The sequence below is a fragment of the Ovis canadensis genome, chromosome 5 (assembly GCF_042477335.2).
Source record: "Ovis canadensis isolate MfBH-ARS-UI-01 breed Bighorn chromosome 5, ARS-UI_OviCan_v2, whole genome shotgun sequence".
In the NCBI taxonomy this organism is placed as follows: Eukaryota; Metazoa; Chordata; class Mammalia; order Artiodactyla; family Bovidae; genus Ovis; species Ovis canadensis.
The window spans coordinates 96,076,270-96,103,541 of record NC_091249.1 but is presented as its reverse complement, the minus strand read 5'-3'; the positions used below and the strand labels follow the sequence as shown (position 1 = coordinate 96,103,541).

Sequence of the window (27,272 nt, the reverse complement as noted above, 5' to 3'; positions counted from 1 at the left end):
CATGAGGTGGCCAAAGTATTGGAGTTTCAGCTTCATCGTCAGTCCTTCCAATGAACACCCAGGACTGATCTCCTTTAGGATGGACTGGTTGGATCTCCTTGCAGTCCAAGGGACTCTCAAGAGTCTTCTCCAACACCACAGTTCAAATGCATCAATTCTTCGGCATTCAGCTTTCTTCACAGTCCAACAATCAAATCCATTGATGACAAATAGCTCTAAATACAATGTAAATGTGATGTAAATACTTGCTGGGCACACAACAAATCCAAATTTTGCTTTTTGGAACTTCCTGGCATTTTTTTTTAAACAGTTTTTATCCCCAACTGACTGAATCTCAAAAGAGGCACACCCAGATATGGAGGACTGACTGTAATTATAAAGAGTAAAGGTTAATGAGTAAGATAATTTTTTCCTAAATTCTATATCCTACTCAAATGTAATGTGTAAGATAGCATGAGAGATAAATGTCTAAATCATGTATTCTTTTTAAATACTGTCTTTAATATATATATCTAGCTGTTTTTATAAAAGTGTTTTCATCTTAGAGCTATATTATGGTATAAAGCATGTGCAGGGGTCCATTACTACCATAGCTGAGTGCAGGCTCCAGGCGGCACTAGTCTAATTCAGTCACAGACACTTATCACAGGCCAGGCACTATTTTGATGCTGGGGGAACAATATAACAAGATGTGCAGTAGAGAGATTGTCATTAAACAGACAGAATGACTGTTTTCAGTAGACTGTGGTAAGCACAGGCATAAGGATACAAATCTAGCCTGCTTGCTCATCCTTGGGCAGGCTGGCTAGCCTAAGGGAAGTAACAGTTTCCAAAGTGTTGTCTTACACATCTCAACCTATCAAAGTGATAACAAATACCACAAAAATAAGGAACCATTTTTAAACTCTTATGCAGCATTTTCAAATGACTCATTGTGGAGCTGGCACTTGAGTGTCTGCTGACTAGCTTCAGATGTAAGGGAGGAATTAGTTTTGTGCTTGAAGCGATGAAAAGTTTTGGAAATAGATGGTGGCGGTGGTTGTGCAATAGTGTGAAAGTAATTAATAATGCTAACTGTATACTTAAAGATGGTTAAAATGGCAAATTTTATGTTATATGTAAAAAATAAAAAATCAAACGATAGTGGTAGAATTTTTCCTTGGGAGTGTTTTTTTGTTCTTGTTTAGCCATCTGAAATATATTCCTCCATTTTGTCTGTTTGGATTCTTTTTACATTTTATTGGTCTAGAAAATCCGAAAGTTTGGAGGCTCCTTCATTATACACCAGTGAGAAAGTAACCGATACCAAAACTGGTTGTTTTCTAAAATCCAAAAGTTATTTATTTTTAAAAGACCAACTCTGATTCATAACACCTTTTATTTTCTATTATATCTATTTCCTTAGCAATGAACGGCCCCCCGCCATGATTACACTTTTAATAGAACTAAGAACAATAGGTAATATTCTCATACCATATTTCTAAACTGTTTTTCTGCAACTATTTGTTTTTGTCCTATTGTTTAAAAGATTTCCTCTAAATTACAGACTGACACAGAGATCAGTTGTTCAGTCATGCCATCGCTTTCATAATTTCATGAAATTGAATGATGTCCTCTAGACTTCACAGCAGAATTCATAAAATAATAATGAAGCCCTGCTGTTTCCCCTGGAGACAACTATGGTCTTGAAGGTCATCAAATCTTTTCAAGTCAATGTCATTGACACTCACTAATAAAAATATGAAGTTCCTGTAACTTACAGATAGACTTTTAAAAAAATTCAGTGCCCCTAAAATGAGCACATATATGCTGCCTAGTTTTTTCCAGTTAAAGAAAAATTTTAAGGGATAAGCAATACTCATTCTGATGATCAAAGTTTATTTTTACCTTTTGCATTTGATTTGTTCTTCAAGTACCCTGTTGATTGAATAGTTTTGATTTAAACATTTATTTCAAACCAGTTCACATTTTTTAATCCAAGGATCAGATTCAAATCTCTAGGCACAACTGTGCAGTTTGTCTTCAGTATTATAGGTTCCCTTTGTTCCTGCCCTCCCCATCTCCAGCTTTAGTGTGTTTCCTGGCTGATCCCTGTCATGACAACCTGCCAAAGGCAGCTAGATACAAATCTAAAGCTCAATGTTCTCATGACATAAACCTGTCACTCAAACAGCCCTACCAGAGCCTGCAACAGAACCCAGGTTCCTGACTCAATGGCCAGAGCTCTTTCCTACATCTTACCTGCTCTGCTATAGGCTACTCCCACCAGCAGCATTCAATGCTGTATAATCTGCAGTGTTGAGCTTCTAAAAGCAAGCAAACTAATAAAACGCATTGTTCTAAAGGTCATGTTGGGGATTTAGGTTAATGAACACTAATGGCCTTCAGTCACTCAACGTGTTATACATTACATATTTTTCATAGGGTTTTTTGAATTTCAGCCAGGGCTTCTGGCATCTTTTACCTCAACACCCCAGCTGTCCAAAAAATAAGAATGGTAGAAATTTATACATTCTAGCAGTCTTGTTAGAAAAACTATTTTTGGTGTCTGCTTAGTTCTCACCATTATACCACATAAGTCATCATCTACTCACAATGCCAGAGTATAAGTAAATAGTACCTAAAAAAAATTCAGAAGTTTATACTTCTAAAACACTACAAGATGATTTATAGTTAACCTCAGAAAAAAATTAGAAGTTTCAATCCCTTAGACAAGACTTTTGATCTGTACTTTGACTCTTTAATTTATAAAACACTCAGGCCTTGTATTCATTCTGGAATACCTTATGATTATGCTAAACCACACAATAATTTCCAAGTTTCCTATATAACACAGGTGGCATTGTATGTATTTTTTTACTCCACATGGTTCAAAACTTTATAATGGAACCATGGAAGGTTAATATATGTCAAAATTATATGTAATATCAGGCAGTATCATACTGGAAAAATATAGTGGAAAAACTATGCAGAGTAATAGTTCGGTCAGCCATTATTTTAAGTGCTTTCAGGGTCTCTTATGTCAACCATACATAGTAGATATTACTACCTCTAATTCACATATAAATAAATTGAGGCTTGGGGGTTACACACCTTGCTCAAAGCTAGAGAGCTAGAAACCTAAAGAGATTAGTACAAGGTCTCTGATACATCAAAGCCCTTGTTCCTAACTACTATAATACCCCCTTAACCCAATCCATTTGGGCATTAGCTTTGACTTTTAAAGTAAAAAGCATGAGAGAATCAACAATCCAATGAAAAAAATGGGCAGAAGACCTAAATAGATATTTCTCCAAAGAAGACATAAAGATGGACAAGAGGCACATGAAAAGATGTTCAACATTGGTAATAATTAGAGAAACGAAAATCAAAATTACAATGAGATATCACCTCATACCAGTCAAAATGGCTATCATCAAAAAATCCACAAACAATAATGCTGGAGAGGGTGGGGAGAGAATGCTGCCAGGAACGTAAATTTGTACAGCCACTATGGAGAACAGTACAGAGAGTCCTTAAAAAACTAAAAATAGAGCTACTATATGATCCAGCAACCCCATTCCTGGGCATATATCAGAGAAAAACATGGTCCAAAAGGCACTTAATGTTCACTGAAACACTGTTTACAATAGCTAAGCCATGGAAACCACCTAAATATCCAACAAGGAATGGATAAAGAAGATGTATATATATACAATGGATATTACTCAGCCACTAAAAAGAATGAAATTATGCCATCTGAAGCAAAATGGATGGACCTAGACATTGTCATAAGACAGTAAGACAAAGAACTATCCTTATGATATCACTTATATGCAGAATCTAAATAGAAATGATACAAATGAACTTAATTACAAAACAGAGACAAACTCACAGACTTAGAGAATGAACTTATGGTGGAAGGGAGGGAAGAGGGATAGTTAGGGACTTTGGGATTGACATGTACACACTGCTATATTTAAAATGGATAACCAGTAAGGATCTAATTTATAGCACAGGAAACTCTGCTTGATATTAAGTAAACATCTAAATTAAGAATTTGAAAAAGAACAGATACATGTATATGTATAACTGAATTACTTTGCTATATACCCGAAACTATCATAACATTGTTAATCAATTATGCTCCAATATAAGATAAAAGATTTAAAAAAAAAAAAACGAGAGAATCAGGTAACTTCAACTTTTTGAAGGTCTTATATGGGCTTCCCTTGTGGCTCAGCTGGTAAAGAATCTACCTGCAATGTGGGAGACCTGGGTTCAACCCCTGGGTTGGGAAGATCTGGAGAAGGGAAAGGCTATCCACTCTGGTATCTGGTCTGGAGAATTCCATGGACTGTATATTCCATGGGGTCAACAAAGAGTCGGACACGACTGAGCAACTTTGACTTTCACTTCTCTTTCATGCCATGTCTCAAGTCCCATCGTGGAAAGACCCAGCTCCAGGGGTCCTCCCCCTGGAGGTACTGGGTAGATCCATGTAGGGCCTCAGGCATTGCTGAGCAACTTACTAAACAGCACTTTTTCCTCCTCCCAGAAAGAAGACACTAGAAATATTTAAGTAGAACATGGGTGTGGTCATTGAGGATATTGCAGGGGGAGTATCATACATACAGTAGAGCTGAATAGATTTACCTGTTATGCCTTATGAATTTATGGGCCTAAATAAGAAGATGAAGAGAATCAAAGGCAATGCTTAATGAACTGGATTTTTTTAAGCTGGATAATTAAGCCACTATCCTTTCATTTTTTAAAAACTATTCAAGGTAGGGCACTGATGGCTTTAAAAGTGGTTAAACTATTCTGTTTCTGAAGATTAGAGCTGACATAAATTAAATATACTTATTTTTTAATATTTTGATTGCTTTATAATAAAAATGGAACCAGTGTGTCCATTCTTGGACATTTTATTTTAAAATCTGAAAGTTACATATGCCATTAAATAACCAAGTTTTGAGGTCTGTCTGGAGATGACCAACTACTCTGCCTGATGACCTGTATACCAGTAATGATTCATGACCAAGGTTGATTCAGAACCTCCAGCCTAAAGGAGGAAAGACTGCCTGAAAGGCAGCTTTGGCAGCCTTTGAAAGCTGTGTGTAGATGAGAGGGTATGTGCATCCAGGAGTTCTTATAGCGCTTTCTCATTTTCAAAGCTTGCACATTCTCAAGAGAGCTCATCAAGGTCAAAAGCACAATGAGCGAACCAGGGGGAACCCCAGAGAAAGCCAAGATCTGAAAATAACAGCTGGCTATCCAGAGCCTGGCATCCCTGCTGACTTGGCAGGCTAGGAATATCGCGGTGCTCTTGGGAAGGCAATAAAGTCCTTGGAGGAAGGAAGCTAAAGGGCAAGTCAAGGCAGAAGTGAAGTGAGAAGATTCTGTAAACCAAGACACAGAAAAAGCAGAGGGACAGTAGAAGGAGATGTAAGGGAATAAAGAAACAAGTAACTATCTGGTTAATTAGAAAAGAAATATAACTTTGGATACACTTTTGCCATTCGAAGTTTGAGGAATATATTTCAAAATCTGGAGCTTTTTCAAAAACATTCACTAAAAATGCCTTTCTGAGGTCTAGCCTTTGTGTGAAAATAAAATACATACATATTGCTTGAAATGCTCCAGAATGGCATATCACAGGTGTGTATCTGAAGGCAGAGATGGGAGAACATTCTAAGTTATTTGGCCAGAACAGTTCAATGAACATTAATCTGTTGCCATAAACTTTTCCCTAAATACAATACAGACTTATTGGATTAGAAAGTTCAGCTGAGGAAAGATCAATTTATCCAATTTGAATTTTGAGGTTTATATCAATGAAATAATTACGGCTCCCCATCACTTCTCTTGGTCTTATTTCTACATTTTTATATTTAAATATAGAAGAAAAATGGAATTTATGATGATATCCTCAAACTTCAGATGACCATAGAATCTTATAACCAGTATTTCTCATTGATTGTCATGTACAACTTTCCCTTTCTTCAGTGGCTTAAAAGACATGACTACCTTGTAGAACCCCACTATGTACTAGAGGTACCTTTCTCTGTAATTCAAAGGTCACTGCTCAACAAGGCAGAGAAGCTTATCTTCAATGCTACTCTTTACCAGATACCCTGTATAAGTAGTATATTTCATATTATAAAAGCCTAAAAGCATATTTTTTCTCTTTTTTTTTTCAATTATAGCAGAAAATGGCCCCCGTCTACTGGTGGAAGCAGAACAAGCCAAGGTGTTCTCACGTAGAGGTGGCAATGTTACACTGCCATGTAAATTTTACCGAGACCCTACAGCATTTGGCTCAGGAACCCACAAAATCCGGATTAAGTGGACCAAGCTAACTTCAGATTACCTCAAGGAAGTGGATGTCTTTGTTTCCATGGGATACCACAAGAAAACCTATGGAGGCTACCACGGTAGAGTGTTTCTGAAAGGAGGCAGCGATAATGATGCTTCTCTGGTGATCACAGACCTTACTCTAGAGGATTATGGGAGATATAAGTGTGAGGTGATTGAAGGATTAGAAGATGATACTGCTGTGGTAGCATTAGATTTACAAGGTAAGTATTGTGTTAAACTTAGGAATGATAATCAATCATTGCTTTTTTTTCATGACAAGTAATGTCCAGTGGTTACCCCAGTGCTGATGTGAGAAACCAAAAGTCCATGTAAAGCATGTTTTTCTGTAATTTGCAGTCTGTCTACAAATCAAGCTTTCACATTTGAAATTTATACACAATGGTTATATGCAAAATTGAAGCTATTTGCGAGTAGAAGAAATGTGCAGTGTAACTGAATTAACAATATTCAGGAACTGCCTTGTGCCATTCAAAATTTAAACCTCATTACATAGTTATTAAGAAATGCAGAGTGGAGGCTTTTTATTATGCTTCTAAAATTGTCTCCGTTTCAATATAATGGCAAGTTTGTGAAGGACATCTGCTAACTAAAATAAATTTAGTTGTATTCTGTAAAATAACTGTGAAAACTTAATTTAACAAAAAGTAACCTCTAGATTTATTTAAATATTCTTGTAAAGAAGTAAATTTTTTAATGGTCCATAGTCTCCTAGATACTGAATAGCAAATGGTCAAGGCATTTTGGAGGGACTTTTATTTCTAAATATGCAATACTTTCAGTAGGTTCAGCTTCCCTGGTGGCTCAGAGAGTAAAGAATCTGCCTGCAATGTGGGAGACCCAGGTTCGATCCCTGGCTAGGGAGAGCCCCTGGAGAAGGGAATGGCAACCCACTCCAGTATTCCTGCCTGGAGAATCTCATGGACAGCGGAGCCTGGCAGGCTACAGTCCATGGGGTCACCAAGAGTCAGGCACGACTAAGCAACTAACACTCTCAACACTCTCAGTAGGTTCAAAGACCAAAATGTATACAAAGCTAAACAATAAAATGTGCCATCTTGCCTCTACCAAAGCCCTCTACACTTCTCCTTAATTGATGATATATCTCTAGACACTCTTCATTCATGAATTTGAGCATTTCTTTACATGAGAGAACAAATTTTAACTACATTAATGGAATAGTCCTTCCTTATGTAAACCATAGGTGTGTGTTTGCTTTAAGTTCCTTTACATTCTAGGACATATTTGTGGCTTTTGGAAAAATATCTATTTTGTCCACTAGCATAGCACTGAAGATGTGACCTTCTGAAACCAATAGAGTACCATTACATGCGTACAGATTTATCAGCTTTGTGTGTCTGATACATTGCTTGATGTTGTAATGTGCATTTTTGTGACCTTTTCTTACTTGTAGTTCTTGGCACCTGATTGATTGCACACCGCCTTATACTTAGAGTGTTTATTGATTCACTTTAATATCCATGAACACTGGCATTATTGAAGATGAAAGAAGCAGTTGGCTTAGAGAAGACAGTAATCATCAAATATTAATTGAGGGTCATTTTCTTTTATCAAAGGGGCATCAGGCAACGGAAACTCTAAGATGCTTATGTTAGTCCCAGCTTTGTCAGTATATGTTTTGTAACCAGATCAAGTTACTTATCCATATTGTACATTGGCTTCCAATCTATGAACAATAGCTTGAACTATATTATCAGTTGGTAGTTTTTCTTCTTAAAGTCCATGTTTATATACCGCAGTATTTCCTAAACTTAAGTAACTCATATGCCCATATTTGTTATCTCCTTATACTTACTTAAAAATAAATTTTAAATAAATAGAAAACAACATAACTTGCCAGAAATAGAAGGAAACCAGAAAAATAAGTACAATGAATATAAGGTCTTTCTAAATTATAACTGCTTGATGATGGCTTTGAGTATGAAGCCTGCTGTCCCTTTGAAAAAGAGATTTAGCACATTTTAGAGGATAATATGCTTGATAGTCAAACTGAGACTGCCTTTAAGACATACTTAGATATGTTGAAGGGGAACTGTAAGAGTAATTTTTCCTATACAAGCCCTGCACCTTCCCAAATCTCCATGTTTTCCATGTTTTCAGGATACTTCTTTACCGTATAACTCATATGCATATGAGCTAAGTAAATATGCCCAAGAAACCAATTTAATTGATAAATATTTTTTAAAGTGCTGTTTTTGTACCATGAGAAACAAAAAATTCTAAAACATGGTTCCTTTCATTCAGCAATCTTACAATCCATTAAAGATTCTAAGATACTTTCAAAAGTAAGAACTTTAAAATAAGGTGGAACTTGTTAAAGTAAGTAGGTACAAACTGCTCTAATCATATCCATATTTATTTTGCTCACTTTCAGTAATGCCCCTGGACAGCTGAAACTTAGGGAAAACTCCTTTCCAAAGGTAACATGGTTAGGAGTAAGAGCTAGGACTAGAATTTGATTTCAAGTGCCCTCAGTGAAGTCATTGTTTTTATCTACTATGATCTGGGGGTTTGCAGTAAGGAGAAAGTTTCTGTTGTAGTAAAAGAGTAGAGGTTTCAGAAAGGCACTGGTGTTTGACAGCCTCAGTTCTTCTGAAGCTTTCTAAAGATTCTTAAAGGCCCCAAAGTTATCTGGGAGACGATCAAGGGACTGTCTTTTAGTCATACTGCGTTAATTGGTATGTCTATTACAGCTGCTAAATCCCCTTCATTGCAGTGTTTTTCCATCTTCTTGTGTACTATAGGAAGAGTAGAAACAGTCATTAACGAGAGGATCTGCCTTAAAGTGACTGACATTTCCACATTTAACATTATCTACATGAATCCATTTCTGAACAACTGGAGACAATGCAATCCTTTAAAAATAAGATCAAAGACCAATGCTACCCTGAGCCTTATCCCCTCCACCCCCAGCTATGATGTTCTCAGACCACAGATTTCTACTGTAACTCTAATCACATTTTTTTGGTAAATATTTGCAAACTTGTCCAACTTCACTTTTCACCTGCTAAATGGAATATAATGGTCATCCGAGTTAAATTCACCCATTCCAGTCCATTTTAGTTCACTGATTCCTAAAGTGTCAAGGTTCACTCTTGCCATCTCCTGTTTGACCACTTCCAATTTACCTTGATTCGTGGACCTAAGATTCCAGGTTCCTATGCAATATTGTTCTTTACAGCATCGGACTTTACTTCTGTCATAAGTCATATCCACAACTGGGCATGGTTTTCATTTTGGCTCCATCTCTTCATTCTTTCTGGAGTTGTTTCTCCATTCTTCTCCAGAAGCATGTTGGGCACCTATTGAACCTGGGGAGTTCATCTTTCAGTGTCATATTTTTTGCCTTTTCATATTGTTCATGGGGTTCTCAAGGCAAGAATACTGAAGTGGTTTGCCATTCCCTTCTCCAGTAAATAGTTTATAAGTGAGTGAATGTTTGATACAATGGGTTTATACTTTCAATACAAAAAAGTCTGCATGCAAAGGAAGGGCCATGCAATGGAAAGCACTCTAAAGGAAGAGACACTTGATATGGACCATGAGAGGTGAACTTTGTACCTTCATAGCATAGATAGCATGACAAAATGGGAAAGAGAACCTCACAGGTTGAAGGAGAAACTCTTCAAAGGCCAAAATGTGAGTAACAGATGCCACAGGTAGTTAGCATCCAGTTTGACTGATTTAAGGCTCAGCATGGCAATAGGGTGGGAGAAATTTTTTTTTACTTTTCATTATCACCAATTTCAAATGTTTGAAAGAGGAGAAAGACTATGATGAAGAGTATAATGTGTCTCTATATATAATCATCCAGCTTCAAAAAGTGTCATCAGATAGCCAATCTTACTTTAGCCTGCTATACCCACTGAATAATTTTCAAGAAAAATCCAGGGTATTATTTTACCTATATATTTCAACTTGAGATAAGAATTCATTAAAAAATAAAAATACAAAAATTTTAACGATAGCCACAGTACCATCATAGAATAAAATCTGACGAATCATGATTGCTAAGAACAGACACTATGAAGGACTTGACAATTTCCACCTCAGTTCAGCTCAGTCACTCCGTCATGTCCGACTCTTTGCGACCCCGTTAATCACAGCACGCCAGGCTTCCCTGTCCATCACCAGCTCCTGGAGTTCACTCAGACTCATGTCCATCGAGTCGGTGATGCCATCCAGCCATCTCATCCTCTGTTGTCCCCTTCTCCTCCTGCCCTCAATCCCTCCCAGCATCAGAGTCTTTTCCAATGAGTCAACTCTTCGCATGAGGTGGCCAAAGTACTGGAGTTTCAGCTTTAGCATCAGTCCTTCCAATGAACACCCAGGACTGATTTCCTTTAGAATGGACTGGTTGGATCTCCTTGAGTCCAAGGGACTCTCAAGAGTCTTCTCCAACACCACAGTTCAAAAGCATCAATTCTTCGGCACTCAGCTTTCTTCACAGTCCAACTCTCACATCCATACATGACCACAGGAAAAACCGTAGCCTTGACTAGACAGACCTTTGTTGGCAAAGTAATGTCTCTGCTTTTTAATATGCTATCTAGGTTGGTCATAACTTTCCTTCCAAGAAGTAAGCGTCTTCTAATTTCATGGCTGCAGTCACCATCTCCAGTGATTTTGGAGCCCAAAAAAATAAAGTCTGACACTGTTTCCACTGCTTCCCTATGTATTTCCCATGAAGTGATGGGACCAGATGCCATGATCTTAGTTTTCTGAATGTTGAGCTTTAAGCCAACTTTTTCACTCTCCTCTTTCACTCTCATCAAGAGGCTTTTTAGTTCCTGTTCACTTTCTGCCATAAGGGTGGTGTCATCTGCATATCTGAGTTTATTGCTATTTCTCCCGGCAATCTTGATTCCAGCTTGTGTTTCTTCCAGTTCAGCATTTCTCATGATGTACTCTGCATGTAAGTTAAATAAGCACGGTGACATTATACAGCCTTGATGTACTCCTTTTCCTATTTGGAACCAGTCTGTTGTTCCATGTTCAGTTCTAACTGTAGCTTCCTGACCTGTATATAGGTTTCTCAAGAGGCAGGTCAGGTGGTCTGGTATTCCCATCTCTTTCAGAATTTTCCACAGTTTATTGTGATCGACACAGTCAAAGGCTTTGGCATAGTCAATAAAGCAGAAATAGATGTTTTTCTCGTATTCTCTTGCTTTTTCCATGATCCAGCAGATGTTGGCAATTTAATCTGGTTCCTCTGCCTTTTCTAAAACCAGCTTGAACATCAGGAAGTTCATGGTTCACATATCACTGAAGCCTGGCTCGGAGAATTTTGAGCATTACTTTACTAGCATGTGAGATGAGTGCAATTTTGTGGTAGTTTGAGCATTCTTTGGCATTGCCTTGCTTTGGGATTGGAATGAAAACTGACCTTTTCCAGTCCTGTGGCCACTGCTGAGTTTTCCCAATTTGCTGGCATATTGAGTGCAGCACTTTCACAGCATCATCTTTAGTATTTGAAATAGCTCAACTGGAATGCCATCACCTCCACTAGCTTTGTTCGTAGTGATGCTTTCTAAGGCCCACTTGACTTCACATTCCAGGATGTCTGGCTCTAGATGAGTGATCACACCATTGTGATTATCTTGGTCTTGAAGATCTTTTTTGTACAGTTCTTCTGTGTGTTCTTGCCACCTCTTCTTAATATCATCTGCTTCTCTTAGATCCATACCATTTCTGTCTCCTATCAAGCCCATCTTTGCATGAAATGTTCCCTTGGTATCTCTAATTTTCTTGAAGAGATCTCTAGTCTTTCCCATTCTGTTGTTTTCCTCTATTTCTTTGCATTGATCACTGAGGTAGGCTCTATCTCTCCTTGCTATTCTTTGGAACTCTGCATTCAGATGCTTATATCTTTCCTTTTCCTCTTTGCTTTTCACTTCTCTTTTCACAGCTATTTGTAAGGCCTCCCTAGACAGCCATTTTGCTTTTTTGCATTTCTTTTCCATGGGGATGGTCTTGATCCCTGTCTCCTGTACAATGTCATGAACCTCCATCCATAGTTCATCAGGCACTCTATTTATCAGATCTAGGCCCTTAAATCTATTTCTCACTTCTACTGTATAATCATAAAGGATTTGATTTAGGTCATATCTCAATGGTCTAGTGGTTTTCCCTACTTTCTTCAATTTAAGTCTGAATTTGTCAATAAGGTGTTCCTGATCTGAGCCACAGTCAGCTCCCGGTCTTGTTTTTGGTGACTGTATAGAGCTTCTCCATCTTTGGCTGCAAAGAATATAATCAATCTGATTTCAGTGTTGGCCATCTGGTGATGTCCATATGTAGAGTCTTCTCTTGTGTTGTTGGAAGAGGGTGTTTGCTATGACCAGTGCATTTTCTTGGCAAAACTCTATTAGTCTTTGCCCTGCTTCATTCCATATTCCAAGGCCAAATTTGCCTGTTACTCCAGGTGTTTCTTGACTTTCTACTTTTACACTGCAGTGCCCTATAATGAAAAAGACATCTTTTTTGGGTGTTAGTTTTAGAAGGTCTTGTAGGTCTTCATAGGACGTTCAACTTCAGCTTCTTCAGCGTTACTGGTTGGGGCATAGGCTTGGATTACCATGATATAGAATGGTTTGCCTTGAAAACAGAGTTCATTCTGTCATTTTTGAGATTGCATCCAAGTACTGCATTTCGGACTCTTTTGTTGACCAGATGGCTACTCCATTTCTTCTAAGGGAGTCCTGCCTACAGTAGTAGATATAATGGTTATCTGAGTCTTGGATAAATGATCACAGTGCAGCAATTATATACATAAGAATTGGAAGGCTATGGTAAACCACATGCAGCAGAAGAGATACCTTGTGGTAATCATTTACTAGATCTTATTCCAGGTTCTGACCTTTTTTCACTATCAATTACATGCTTACATAGGGTCATCACGCAGTCAGGCAAGTTCTGCTTATGCTCCTTGTCAATGTTCTAACATGCATAAATAAGACCAAGGAAGTGTATCATTTAAAATGTCATAATTAAGCTGCCTTTCCAACTGTAATTGTACAATGCCTTTAATCATATTGGCCCTTTAATACCAGATTAAATGCTATGTCGTTCAAAGAATTTTCCCAATTAGAAAAAAAATCGTTCTACTTCAAGATGCCAAAATTGCATGGTTTGTAGTTATAAGATTCTCTTCTGTCTTGGCGGAGAAGGCAATGGCAACCCACTCCAGTATTCTTGCTTGGAGAATCCCAGGGATGGGAGAGCCTGGTGGGCTGCCATCTATGGGGTCGCACAGAGTCGAACATGACTGAAGCAACTTAGCAGCAGCAGCAGCATTCTGTCTTGGAGTCGTATTTTTATATGTGTGTGTGTGTGTGTACACACATACAATCATAGACTTTTTGCAGAAAGACACCACACCCCAAACTCAAGGTATCCTAGAGTACTCAGTATAATGCCTGCTCTTAGTTGTATTTCAAAGTCTGTATTTCAAATCACACTGATTTTTCTTTTTAAAGTAGACCCTTTTGAAAAACTGACCTACATATGAGTTGGAATTAGCTGTGGAAGCATAATTTTTTTCATGTAGAATCTTGGATAGGGTAAAGCCCTCTGATTACTACCAAATTATCCACACTGCTAGAAACAACATCCAGCAAGAGATAAGCCTTATATAACAAGGAGAGTGTCCCCAGAAATTCATGAGTAGCTTGGCTTACAGAATTCATTTGAGCAATCAATAAATATATAGATAATGATATGAAAAACATATTTGTACTTCTAATCTTCCACTGTATTATTGGTCTTCCACTCATGAAAATGGGGCCAATTCACAAAAATATGATCTGAGAACTTTTAGAAATAGAAAGCTAATTTCATATATGTATGTAACACTGAAAGGCATTCTGAGAGATACTGTGGAAAGTAAAAGTGTTCTGCATGGCCTCTACCTTTTTATTATTAAAAATATTTACTTTATGGAGTTACTGAAATTTCCTTTAGCTTTAATATGCACGATGGCATGAAAATCTTTCACATACCCAACAAATTGATATTTGCCAACAACTAAGATGAACTGGACTGTGCAATTATAAGTCTTAAAGAATGTGCTTTTAAAACATATTTCAATTCACTAAACTACTCACATCACTTGATATTATCCTTTTCCATGTGATGGATATTTCTTATGAATCCCCTTTGTAGTAATGCATACCAGCCTTTCAGGGAAAAGTAAAGAGCTTTTGATTATATTTTGACATATAAGTATAAAATAATCATACTTGGAAAATAATCATATACCCTTCTTTCTCACTCATGAAAGTTTAACTTTTCTTATTTTTGTAATGCTGGATGAAAGTAATCACCATTTGCTCCATAATTCAACTGTAGGAATTTCACATTTTTCCACAGAGCCAAGAAAGTTTCTGCAGTTATAGTCTTAGATGTTGAAATCTCAACTAGCTGGAAGTAAAATGAGTAAATAAATAAATACTAACAAACATGTTCCAGAAATGCCCCCACTTGTACAAAACATCTGATTGTTGAAATGTGTACAATAAAGTGAAACTTTTAAAATGTTGGTGAGGATGTGGAAATTGATCTTGATTTACTTGGAATTTGTTCTTTCCAGCATCAAACATTGATCAAAATCTGCTAAGTAAATTTTTTGAGTTACTGTAAGTTGACCATTTACTCTCACCATTGAAAAAAGGTGAAATTTTAATATAGGGTTACACTTTGACTTTGAGAAATGATTGCATAAAATTATGTTAAATGTAAAAGGAACTAAAAAATATATTACACCGTTTTGGGAACTAAATCAAACATAATTCAATGGTTAATCAAGGACAAATGACTAAAGAAAAAATTTCCACAATGTCTATGGGAGTTCACCAAATCAGTCTGGTGAATTAAAACTTGAGAGGTTGCCTAGGTCTTTAAAACTATTACAAATTAAAATAGCCTTCTTTCTCCACTGTTACCATCTCAAGCTATTTGGGAAATGGAATTCAACCTAAATGGTTGAATCTAGGTTTGTATACGTTGAGATTTTCTCTCACTTAAGGTCTAGCTGCCAAGGAAAGCTCTCCTGGAAAAATGAAATATTTTCCTTTCCATTGGCATTCCTGGGCATGCTGAGAAAAGAGGATGCAAAGCGTGAGGAGACTGGGAACACTAAAGCGTCTCCTCAGTGCTGTCTGGGCTCTTAGTTGGATGCCTGGGCACAACCCTTCTTAGAAGGAGTCGCCTCCAGGCTTTCCCCACCCCCATCCCCTCATCTCTACAGGGGGCAGAGGCAACCAAGAGAGTCTTTTCCTCCTTACTTTTGGCTTCAAGTCAGCTTACAGATCTCTCAGCCAAGAACCTGAGAAGGCAGGATGAGATCAGGAAGCCTTCCTGGATCTCTGCCTCTAGTGGATGATGCCAGCTGGACTGCCCTGCAGGGACAAATGTGTCCTGCAGAGGCCTTCAGTGGACATGACTTGATTTAGGCTCTTGAAATTTCTTCCTGTAGAATATTCCAGGACAATTGATAAAAGAGAACATTTCCTTAGTAGATTGTGCATCATTTTGCACAGGGTCTGCAGTCTCGTAAAATAGCACATTTGGTATAATCCACCAAATTACTGTGTGAGTCAGACAGTTTTTTACATTCCACATGCTAAAATATGAATTATTACTCATTATAATAAAAAATTCAAGGCAAAATTAATTTTCTTTTAGCAACCATGGAGGAGACATTTTGACTCAGTGGTCCTTCATAAAGTCCAACAAATGATACAACTTTGCATTTTTATGATGCAACCCTTATTCTTTAAAGAAACTGTGCAGAAAGTTGTGAGACAGCTCAGTCACCTCCCGTAATAATCTGATTTGAACCAGCCTAAAGAAATGCTTTGGAAAACTGTTGCATATTCCCAGGCAAAGTCAAGTGCCAAATCTTCACCAAGTGCTACATTTACTAAGGGTTTTTGTCCTCTAAAATATTTAATTCTTTGGCAGATGTCTATTTTGTACCTACCTTGTATAGGACAAGCTTCTAAAGCCTTTTGCTTTCTATTTGCAATATCAATGTTTAGAAAAGCTTAGTTTCAGTTTGCAATGCATGAATACAGAAGCTGAAAAGATAGTAATAGAAATATTTTAAAATGAAAGCTCTTATTTTGTTGTATTGTTCAAGGAGAGAAAAAAAATAAGATTAAGTTAAGCTACAGTAAAAGCTGAGACAAATGAATAAAAGAGCCAGGATGCTTTTTATGGAAGTGCCTCACTGTAAAAAATTACCCTATTAATATGAAATAAGACTTCTTAATTAGGTTTTTGTTAGATATGCAAAGTTCACCGGGAGGGCAACTTGAAAACTATAATTTGCAGATGAATCATTTCAGAAAGGAGAATTATGAGGCTTGAGTTGAATGCTTAGCAAAACAGGTAAATCACTGAAGTTACCAGACCAAATAGCTCATTGTGAAATGCTCAGAGCTGAGAGTCTATTTGAAGGGAAATGGGACCATTAGAAAACACTGCAAATTGAACAAAAAGCTGCTATTTCATCTGATGGTGATTCTGTTTTCCCCACCCAAGTGGGATTTGCTTATAGTTCTTACTATTTGTGCCACTAACAAGTCCTTGCTTTCTCCTTTGGACAGGTGTAGTGTTCCCTTATTTTCCAAGATTGGGGCGCTACAATCTCAATTTTCATGAGGCACAGCAGGCTTGTCTGGACCAGGATGCTGTGATTGCCTCCTTTGATCAGCTGTATGATGCCTGGCGGAGTGGGCTGGACTGGTGCAACGCTGGCTGGCTCAGTGATGGGTCTGTGCAATATCCCATCACAAAACCCAGAGAACCCTGTGGAGGCCAGAACACAGTGCCTGGCGTCAGGAACTACGGGTTTTGGGACAAAGATAAAAGCAGATATGATGTCTTCTGTTTTACATCCAACTTCAATGGTAAGATGTTAACCATACTACCTTGTTTGCTATCCCAGAGACCAATACATACTATGATATGACATTGAAATTTTAATCTTATCTACTTAAAAAAAGAAAAATCTTTGAAGTATTGCTTCATATAAAAGAAGCTCTGTAATATCATAATTTTTAAAAATCCACACAGATACCAAGCACAAGTACATATTTCCATGATTATTTGGTTTTATTGCATCCAACTGTTGCTGTAAAATAGTTTGTCATGCTTTATGGAGTCTTTTTCTTACTGCCAAAGATGCTGCTGCCACTGTGTGCCCTCCATAGGATATAGATCTCTCCACTGAAGTAAGGATGGCATCAGTGTCATGCTCTTCTTTAAATTACAGTGTCAATTTATTCATAGATCATCAGCAAAGCTTAGGATAGAGAGCTTGGATAAAGAGAGAGCTCTGATTAAGAGAACTTTGCAAGAAAATTAAGTAGAAATAACACTGGAGGCAAAAGCAGAAGTGAGAGATCCAGGTTGCATCGGTACTGATGACTGATCAGTTGAATTCAGCACAACTCCCAACCCTATCTTGCTTCTTCCAGAACCAGTGATGTGACAGTGGGGCCTAGTGCAAAATGAAAATGTGGGCTCCTTGTTAAAAAAAAATTATTAAAAATCTTAAGATGACACAGTAGAACATTCAATCAAGCATAAGGCCCAATGTAACTGTGCAGGTGGCAAACCCATGAGGCTGGCCCAGGTCCCATTATTTTACATTTTAGTTGCCTGTTGATATGCTATGGGGAAAACAGAAAGGAATCAGGGATCAACAAAAGGTCAGACAGTAAATATGTTTGGCTTTGTGGGCCATATGCTCTCTGTTCCAACTGCTTCATGTAGCTTTGTATGCTGCTGCTAAGTCGCTTCAGTCATGTCTGACTCTGTGCGACCCCATAGACGGCAGCCCACCAGGTTCCCCCGTCCCTGGGATTCTCCAGGCAAGAACACAGGAGTGGGTTACCGTTTCCTTCTCCAATGCGTGAAAGTGAAAAGTAAAAGTGAAGTCACTCAGTCGTGTCCGACTCTTAGCAACCCCGTGGACTGCAGCCTACCAGGGTCCTCCGCCCATGGGATCTTCCAGGCAAGAGTAGCTTTGTGTACTACAACACAAAAGCCACCACGAACAATCTTAAACAGATGGCTGTGGCTGTGTTCTAATAAAACCTCATTGGACTCATGTGCTATAGTTTGCCAGCCTCGGGTACAGGTAATAGAGCTAACCCTCTATTAATGCTCCCGTGACCACTACCCATTCTCCAAATTATACCCTTTTAGTCTAGAAAGAACTGACAAGCACTAATTTAGACTTCAATAATCTATATTTGAAGAGAGACAGGAGGGTATCAGGGCTTCCTTGATACTTCAGTTGGTAAAAAATCCACCTGCAGTGCAGGAGACCCTGGTTCGATTCCTGGGTCGGGAAGATCCACTGGAGAAGGGATAGGCTACCCACTCCAGCATTCTTGGGCTTCCCTTGTGGCTCAGCTGGTAAAGAATCCGCCTGCAATGTGGGAGACCTGGGTTTGATCCCTGGGTTGGGAAGATCCCCTGGAGAAGGGAAAGGCTACCCACTCCAGTATTCTGTATAGTCCATGGGCTCCCAAAGAGTTGGACACGACTGAGCGACTTTCACTTTTCAGGAGGGTATCACATGACAGTGTGTAACCTGGTAAGAGTCTGATCCTATTCCACCTGAAACTAAAAGTCTGAGAAAATCTTGCACTGGTAGGTGCCTGTGACTTTAGTTAGTCAGCGTCATGTTTTATACTTTTTATGCATATTTAGTACAAATTGAAGGAATCTTGGTAATGAACACTACTGAGGTAAGTGGTTGAGGCTAACTTGCTCTTTTTTGTGAAATCAAGAAATGGTTAGGTGTCAGAGCTCCCACAGAGGGAAGTTGGAAAAAACAACTTACTCCTTTCCTCTCTGCTAGTGAGTGAACAGACTGGGTTCACATTCTAAGTCCGCACTATTTATGGCAAGTGACTTCCTGTATGTTTTGCATTTTCATACTGTAGTCTTTGAATAAGAATAATGCCTTATTGATACCTGTAATGAAAAGGACTTGAGGGCTTTTGATTTTTTTTAAATGGACTTTTCTGTCAGGAATGTTTTTTGATCCTTTCACATTCAAATTTTGGCTCTCCAGAAACTTGTGCTGGGCTTCAGTCTTGCTACAGCTAGAATTTAAATAGCTCTTGCTTTTAACATGGAATTCTGTCTTCTCTAATGCCACAGAAGGGCCCTTTTAGCCACTAATTGGCTAACAGAGACTGCATCTGTCATTTCCCTTTTCTTTTTCACCACTCTAAAAGGGCATGTCTGAACACACATTAAGGGGCAAGGAAAAAACTAATTTAATGGAGAGAGATCTAGGGTTACTGCCTTTAACTGACTAGCCTGTTTCAGAACCTCTACAGACACTGCTCTATATACCCCCGCATTGAGAAACACTTCCATTTGAGGCTCTTTCCATCTCTTTTGGGCTAAGCTCCAGACAGGCCCACTGACCCTCTTTCCTTCTCTCTGCAGGCCGATTTTACTACCTGATCCACCCCACCAAGCTGACCTACGACGAAGCGGTGCAGGCTTGTCTCAATGATGGTGCTCAGATTGCTAAAGTGGGCCAGATATTCGCTGCCTGGAAACTTCTGGGATATGACCGTTGCGATGCAGGCTGGTTGGCGGACGGCAGTGTCCGCTACCCCATCTCTAGGCCAAGAAGGCGCTGCAGTCCTAGCGAGGCTGCGGTGCGCTTCGTGGGTTTCCCAGATAAAAAGCATAAGCTGTATGGTGTCTACTGCTTCAGAGCATACAACTGAGCGTGACCCTAAAGCACGTCAGTTTGAAAGTCATTAAGAACATGTGAAATGAAAGGTTGTTGTTGTTTTTTTTTCAATATGAACTCATGCAAGTTACCAAAACTGTGATAACCCTTTTTTACTTACTGTAAAAAGTCATTTTCATAAAGACCAATTCATTAATTTGTTTTTGTAAAGCTATTATCATTCAATATATATTATAAATTAATATAATTTTAAGGGAAGCACTACATATGGAGGTTTTAGAGCCAAACTGTTTCGGCTACATCATCCCAATGAAGTATCCTTTCATGATCGGGGCATGCAATAGCTTGAGGATTGCTAGGATTAAACTAAGGAAAGTAAAGCTACTCAGAGCAGCAGCTGCCACAAGCACAAATTTTACACGTTTGTACAATTTTGAAATGCACTACAATAAACAGATTAGAGACAACAGATTTGAAATATAGGCTTCTTTACATAAACTGAGGTTCTGAGAGGTTGCACAACACTTAGTTTCACAAGGGAACAATCTACACTTTTCTAAAATATTTCAAAGCTCCAATAGTCAGAATATTTTACTCTTTAAAATCCTGCCTTTCTGACCAAAAAAAAAAAAAGCAGATGGACTCCAATGTATGACAAGCACAGTTAAAACCCCTTAAGACCCCCATTTGTATGAAGTATGAAACTAAGATAAGCAGATCATATTTAACCAATGAGAGATTCCTACCTTCTTCTAATTAAAATTATACATGCCTGAGAACTGTTTTCTTTTGAGTAGCTTTACTGAATTATATTTAAATTCTAAGGGCCGTTTGCTAAGCAGCATTTAGCATCTACTCAGGGCAGTTATATAGATAAACTGCTGGACAGAAAAATTGTAAAATTTAGCAGCTTGATTTTATGTTAGCCTATGAAGTGATATTGTCCTATAAAATTAACTTTAAAATATTTAATATTTCCTTCTTATTTACATGACATGACAAAAATTTAAATCATAGAAGGAATAAATAACTATACTTGCCTAACCAAGAAATAAGAACCCAACTTTCAGAATTCTTATTATTCCTATTTGTATATAGACTAGGAAGTCCAACTGGTGCCTGTGTTTGGGTGAAAAAGTCAACAAAGTAGTTTTAACCTTTCTCCATATAGAAAATGTGAACAGTGATGGATGTCACTTTCTTGCTGATCATCATTAGGCGTAAATGAAATGCTGAAGCTGTCAAAGAGTTTACACTAAAATCTTCAGGGCTTTATATGAAAGGGTAAGACCAGCTTCAAAAAACAACTTTCCCCATTAGCAGCTCCAATCTTAAATAAAGCTCGGTTTTCCTATATTTTTATGAGTGTTGAAACCCCACAGGGACCAATATTTGTATTCAAATTACATTTCATGGTTTCCCATTGTTTCACAATGAGTTCTAATAAATGGGATTTAGTATAATAATCCAAGTATGACATAGCTGATATGCTTTCATGAATGTTTTTATGTAGATTTTCCTCCCATGAACATGAGTAAATAAATCTGTTTCCTGAATTGATTGTGGTTGCCTTCAAAGCTCTGTAATAATTCTAATAAATTTACTCTATAAATGTAGAGTTATGTGTGTGGAAGGTATAGGACAATTGGAAGTCCATGAAACCATAACTATACTCATACATTATCTAGGCAGAATATTGTAAATAAAAGTAGATTATTTCTTCTGTCAAAAGCATATCTGGAAATTTTCAGATGCTTTACTATTAAAAGATGAGAATGTATGCATGCACATTTTTACAGTAGGTTGGATATGCAAATTGTACAAAAATATAAATCCAAAGAGATTGTGTAGTTTAACTCAAACACTGCTGATACAAATAGAATTCAAACTCCTAAATTAAAAATACCTGAATGGTCTAAGATAATATGAATATATTATTTAAAGAGGGACTATCTCCAAAACAGTGACTCTAGTACCTCAAAAGTGGGTTCAGCTCACTGGAGGAAATCCATACTTGAATGATTATTACTCACATTACGAGAATATTATTGGAAGTACAAGTGGAAAGGAATTTCTACTGAAGCAGATATACAAATTTCAGTTATTGCTGCAAAACTCTACCTTTATAATATTAAGCATAGTAACATTTCTTAACTTTTGAATACTTACTAGTATAGGAATTGGTGCTGATAAACATCTTTGGAGTGACTGTTAGCTGACTAAAGTCTATACTGACTGCACACCATTTTTCCATGCTTGGGAAAAAAAAAAAGTCTTAACAGAATGAACACTGCTGGGCAGAATTTTTATCTTCTGACTTCTCCCAAAGGATCAGAATTCCCATACCCTTTTGGACTCCTCCTTGAATAAGAGTTTCTTTTTAATGTTCTTATTTTGCCATTCTCACCAAATATCTATTTTCCTATTTCATTCCTCAAGATATTTCACTGAGAGAGTCTAAAAAAAAAAGGTTATACTAACACAGTTCCTAATGGAAAGTTGGTACAACACTGGCTAACACTGGCTAATTCAACAATTGCTACTCAGACTTGGGTACTAAGAACAACAGAGGGATGAGATGGGAGTCTGGTTAGGAAATCTTGCTTTGATCATTTCGTTCATAATTAACACTTGGCCCATTTAAGGAACAAAGTATATCTGCATATTTCACTGACAAGCCTACATTTGAAAAAATAGACAAGAAGAAATGATACCTATAAAAGGCAGTATAAGAATGAAAACAAGTTAGTTACATTAACACTGGAAGCCATCTTTTACCAACTGCTGCCATGTTTTATCACAGTAATTTCTAGTCAACTATGGTATTTGTAAATTTAAACTTTCTTTCATAGAAAGGGGGCCGGTACCTGTTAAAGTTTTATTTTATGCAATAATATAGTCGCTTATTATTTTGGCAATTAGAAGTAGTCTCAAAGGAGATTCCAATTTGGTTGCTGGCAGCCATACTGGGTTTCTTGATTTCAGTGCTCCAAAGAATATGGTGGTCTCAAGGAGTAGTTGACCACTAAGGAGGGAAGGATGAAAAGGGAATCACTTATTCATTCTCAGCATAGAATACATAAAGAATGATCAGTGGATAACTGACATAGTCGTGTTGAGAAGTTAACTGTACCGTAGCTCACTACTGCCAGCACAGCAATGATGTACAATGAAAGAAATGAAAAATACAAAAGTCATTATTAAGCCACCTGATTAAAAGGAAGTCAGTATTTAAAGGCATTTAATACCTACTGAGTACAAATCTGAGAAGAACCATATCTGTATTACCAAAAAAAAAAAAGTTTTCATTTTCTGTAAGATATAATGAACTGGTAAACAAAAATTAAAAGTCAATTTTGTGTTACTGCAGTATCTCTTGATTCTTCTGAGTTGTAGAATCTTAGCTATTTTTCTTTGTGTCAAACCGCAGAAATGCATTGTTTCAAGAAAAGACATTTAACTCATCCTTGCTCTGATACAGTTGACTTCAAATTGTAAACACCTACCAACTCCCATTTCCTATATTTTGTAAAGTTATCAACAACAGCAACAAAAGGAGTATATCTGTAGTGTAACTAAATCAGCAATAGTATTATCCCCAAATCTACTATGATTCAAATCTACTATAATTTATTTTGTTCATCTGGTTAGCAGTGCCAGGAATCTGTAGTATCCTCGAATAGATTTATATATTTAAACTACATATGTAGCTAAATTTAAAAAAGGTTTTTAATTTTCTTGCTAAAGTCCTTCTCAAGCACTTTATACTCCAATAAAAAGGAACATATTTGTTAATATTTCCATCCCTTCTGAATTTTCAATGTGGAAGACAGTTTCTGGATATTTCTGGTATTTAAAAATGGATTCTTGAGTGCAAGAGTCTATTACTGGTACAATGACTTGAATGTAAGCACATCTAAAACAATATGGGTTACTGACATTCAAACAGAAAAGTTTACTTTAAATTTTTTCCCATACTTACTTGGAATACATTGAACAGCCTTGGAGAAAAAAGTCTAAGGGTAACATAAAATTAAATCATGTTTCTTTAATGTTTAAGTTTTTACACAGATGAAAGGTATCATCTTAACTTTTCCAGCAAACCTCTTGTATTATTATGGCCAAATCACACACAAACCTGCTTGGTACTAATACTGAAAGGTCCTATGGGTTTCCATCAGTTCAGTCCAGTTCAGTCGCTCAGTCATGTCTGACTCTTTGCGACCCCATGAAGTGCAGCAAGCCAGGCCTCCCTGTCCATCACCAACTCCTGGAGTTCACCCAAACCCATGTCCATTGAGTCAGTGATGCCCTCCAGCCATCTCATCCTCTGTCATCCCCTTCTCCTCCTGCCCCCAATCCCTCCCAGCATCAGAGTCTTTTCCAATGAGTCAACTCTTCTCATGAGGTGGCCAAAATATTGGAGTTTCAGCTTTAGCATCATTTCTTCCAAAGAATACCCAGGACTGATCTCCTTTAGAAAAGTGCTTAAATAAAAACAAGTTCACTGTTCAGATGTGGTGCCCTTAATTCCCTATCAAGTGACAAGGTTTAATACTAAGACTGTTCTTGAGCAGAAGGGACCTTGTCTAAGATGATATGCAAGAATTGATTAGTTATTCAGTTGTGTCCGACTCTTTGCAACCTCATGAACTATAGCCCTCCAGGCTCCTCTGTCCATCTTATTTTCCAGGCAAGAATACTGGAGTGGGTTGCCATTTCCTTCTCCAGCGAAGCTTTCTGACCCAGGGATCAAACATGCATCTCCAGCATTGGCAGATGGATTCTTTACTGCTGAGCCACCAAAAAGTAAAGTGTTACATTAAAGCATTACTGGGTAGTATGATTTCTTTAGCCCTTCATTTAGCATTATTTAGAGGGCACAGCTTAAGATGACTCTGGAGTCCTTATCTCTCTGTAGGTGATGTATTTAGGATACTGACAGCAGGCTACTTGCTCCAATCTTTAGAAGGAAATTCACTGCACATACATTTTTTTTTTTCCACTAAGAAGAAGTGAAGCTTATTTTCTCTGTATTTGTTTCAGACCAATAAAGGTTTGTCACCTCTATAGCTACTCATCATCTGAGATGACCTGGGTCCGCCCAGAGAGTAGCTCCATGTATTCTCTGAAGTTAAACAATTTTCCTTCTCAGCTTATCCCTGTCCACTGAAGCTGTCCAGTTCCACATGCCTCCATTATTAAAAGATGCCTCCTTCTTTCAGTTGGTGTCTGACTGCAGCGTGAGCTGTGTTTATTCAAGGGATTATTCTCAAGGTAGAGAGAAAGCTCAGATTCTTCATTTTCTAACGATGAACCTATTGGTTTGATCAACAAATATGAGATTCTCATATGGTGGTAAATTCTAAGAATACCACATTGCCATATTTTTCTTTCTATGTAAGGGGCTCAATTGGCAGCTCTTCATTCTGCTTGAAATATCTGGGATTTTTGTTGTTTTTAAATTTTTTTTCACTATTTCTCTCTTTGATTTTAGTCAATTAAAATTTCGCCTGCCAAAACTCGTACATATGAGTAGAAAACAAAAAGCAGGAAATTTTGAAGTTTTAAGTCTTTGAAAGGCCCTTCTTTGAAAATGCTGAGAATCTTACATGTGAATCTGAAACAAAACTGCAGAACCATTCTTTATTATTCTGATAAATAAACATATTCGCGTGTAATGATTGCTGTGAGCCCAGGGAAAAGATAAATAAAGTACTTTGCGGCTCTGCTTATACTCGAGGTCAGCCAAACTGAACATCCTTGCTCCATGGGAAAGCACTTTAATTCCTATGCTGAGAGCCTAACTTCAAGTGGCTGAGAAGCAAAGTCTGCTATTCTAATAGGAAAAAAAAAAAAGTTTTTTAAAGGCCAACCTTTCAGTTCAATATACATGAAAATTTAGTAATATACTAAAGCAGTTGGCAGCATATTAGAATCACCTAGGGAGCTTTAGAAAAACTTTGAGGCCTGGGTCTCTTTCCCATAGATCATGGTCAAGGTGCAACCTGGACATCAGGATTGTTTGAATCTTCCCTCACAGACCTCTGGTAAATTTTAATATTGTAGTCAGGGTAGAGAAACACTGACTTAACAGACTTAGCAGGAAAAAAATCAAAACCATTCCACTGATATATGGTTGGACTGATATTTATAGTTTGCAATTTAAAATAATTTTAAAAATAGTATAATTGGTTTGAATTTTATCAAACTCAGAAATTCTTCAAATGTGAACATTGGATTCATTTGATTTGCTCTTTTTCTCCAAGTAATAGTTTCCATTATATTAGCAGATGTGTTCTAATAAGCTATTTTTCTGCCTGCCTGCCCTATCACTGTCACTTCCGTAAAAACTACTATAACCTACATATATCCTAACTTCAAATTCTTGCCCATATAAGCTACCAAAATCCGAGGGCTATACAATAATTGTGTAAAACATTTTGGGGACAAGAATTCAAACTCTACTTGAAGCCAATTGCTTCTGAGATTTAGTTATATTTCAGGAAGAAGAACCTATTCTCACAGTGAGCTTTATATTACAACATGGACCCTTAGACCAAAAATATAGATAAATAAACAAAAAGCCAACATACAATAGGAAAGAAAGAAAATGAAAATTACTCATAATCTAAATATTTGGGGGAAAGGAAGAAAAGTACTGTTAAATTTTATAATGTCTTGTTTCCATTATGTCTGTAAATAAACACTTGCTAAATTGAGTCATCAGTTCTAGAAAATACACGATGTATAAACTATGTCAATAATGCTATAAATAATTTCCTAACTGGCCTATGAATCTGATAGAGTTAGTTAAGTCAGTTGCAACTCACGCTGAGGCACGTGGAAGTCATGAACAACACAGTTAATCAGTTTGAAATATCCTCCAGCCATTCGTCAGCTCCCTTAGCTCTCTGGCCCCTCCAGAGAGCAGGTCAATGGTCTGGCATTGACAGAGGAAGCAGGACCTGACCTTTCCTTCCCTGGCTTTCAACTAACAAAAGAAAGACTAGAGCTACTGGTACAAGGCATGAGGCTCCCTACCAGAATATTGCCTGTGCAAACAGAGGGCATAAAGTTCTATTTTTATCCTCTCCACCAAGAAGAATTCTAATTCTAAAGAAAAATATACCATATTGAGTGGATTAAAAAGAATAAATAT

General features: G+C 37.5%; 1 protein-coding gene across 1 annotated transcript in view; it reads left to right on the top strand.

The window, feature by feature from the left end:
• Positions 1-21,660, top strand: part of HAPLN1 (hyaluronan and proteoglycan link protein 1) — a 76,977-nt gene extending 55,317 nt beyond the window's left edge. The window contains exons 3-5 of the mRNA XM_069590059.1: positions 6,189-6,560; positions 16,989-17,291; positions 19,855-21,660. Coding sequence (XP_069446160.1) covers positions 6,189-6,560; positions 16,989-17,291; positions 19,855-20,144 — 965 coding nt within the window. The 3' untranslated portion in view covers positions 20,145-21,660. The remainder of the gene's footprint in view (positions 1-6,188; positions 6,561-16,988; positions 17,292-19,854) is intronic.
• The last annotated feature ends 5,612 nt before the right edge of the window (positions 21,661-27,272 follow it).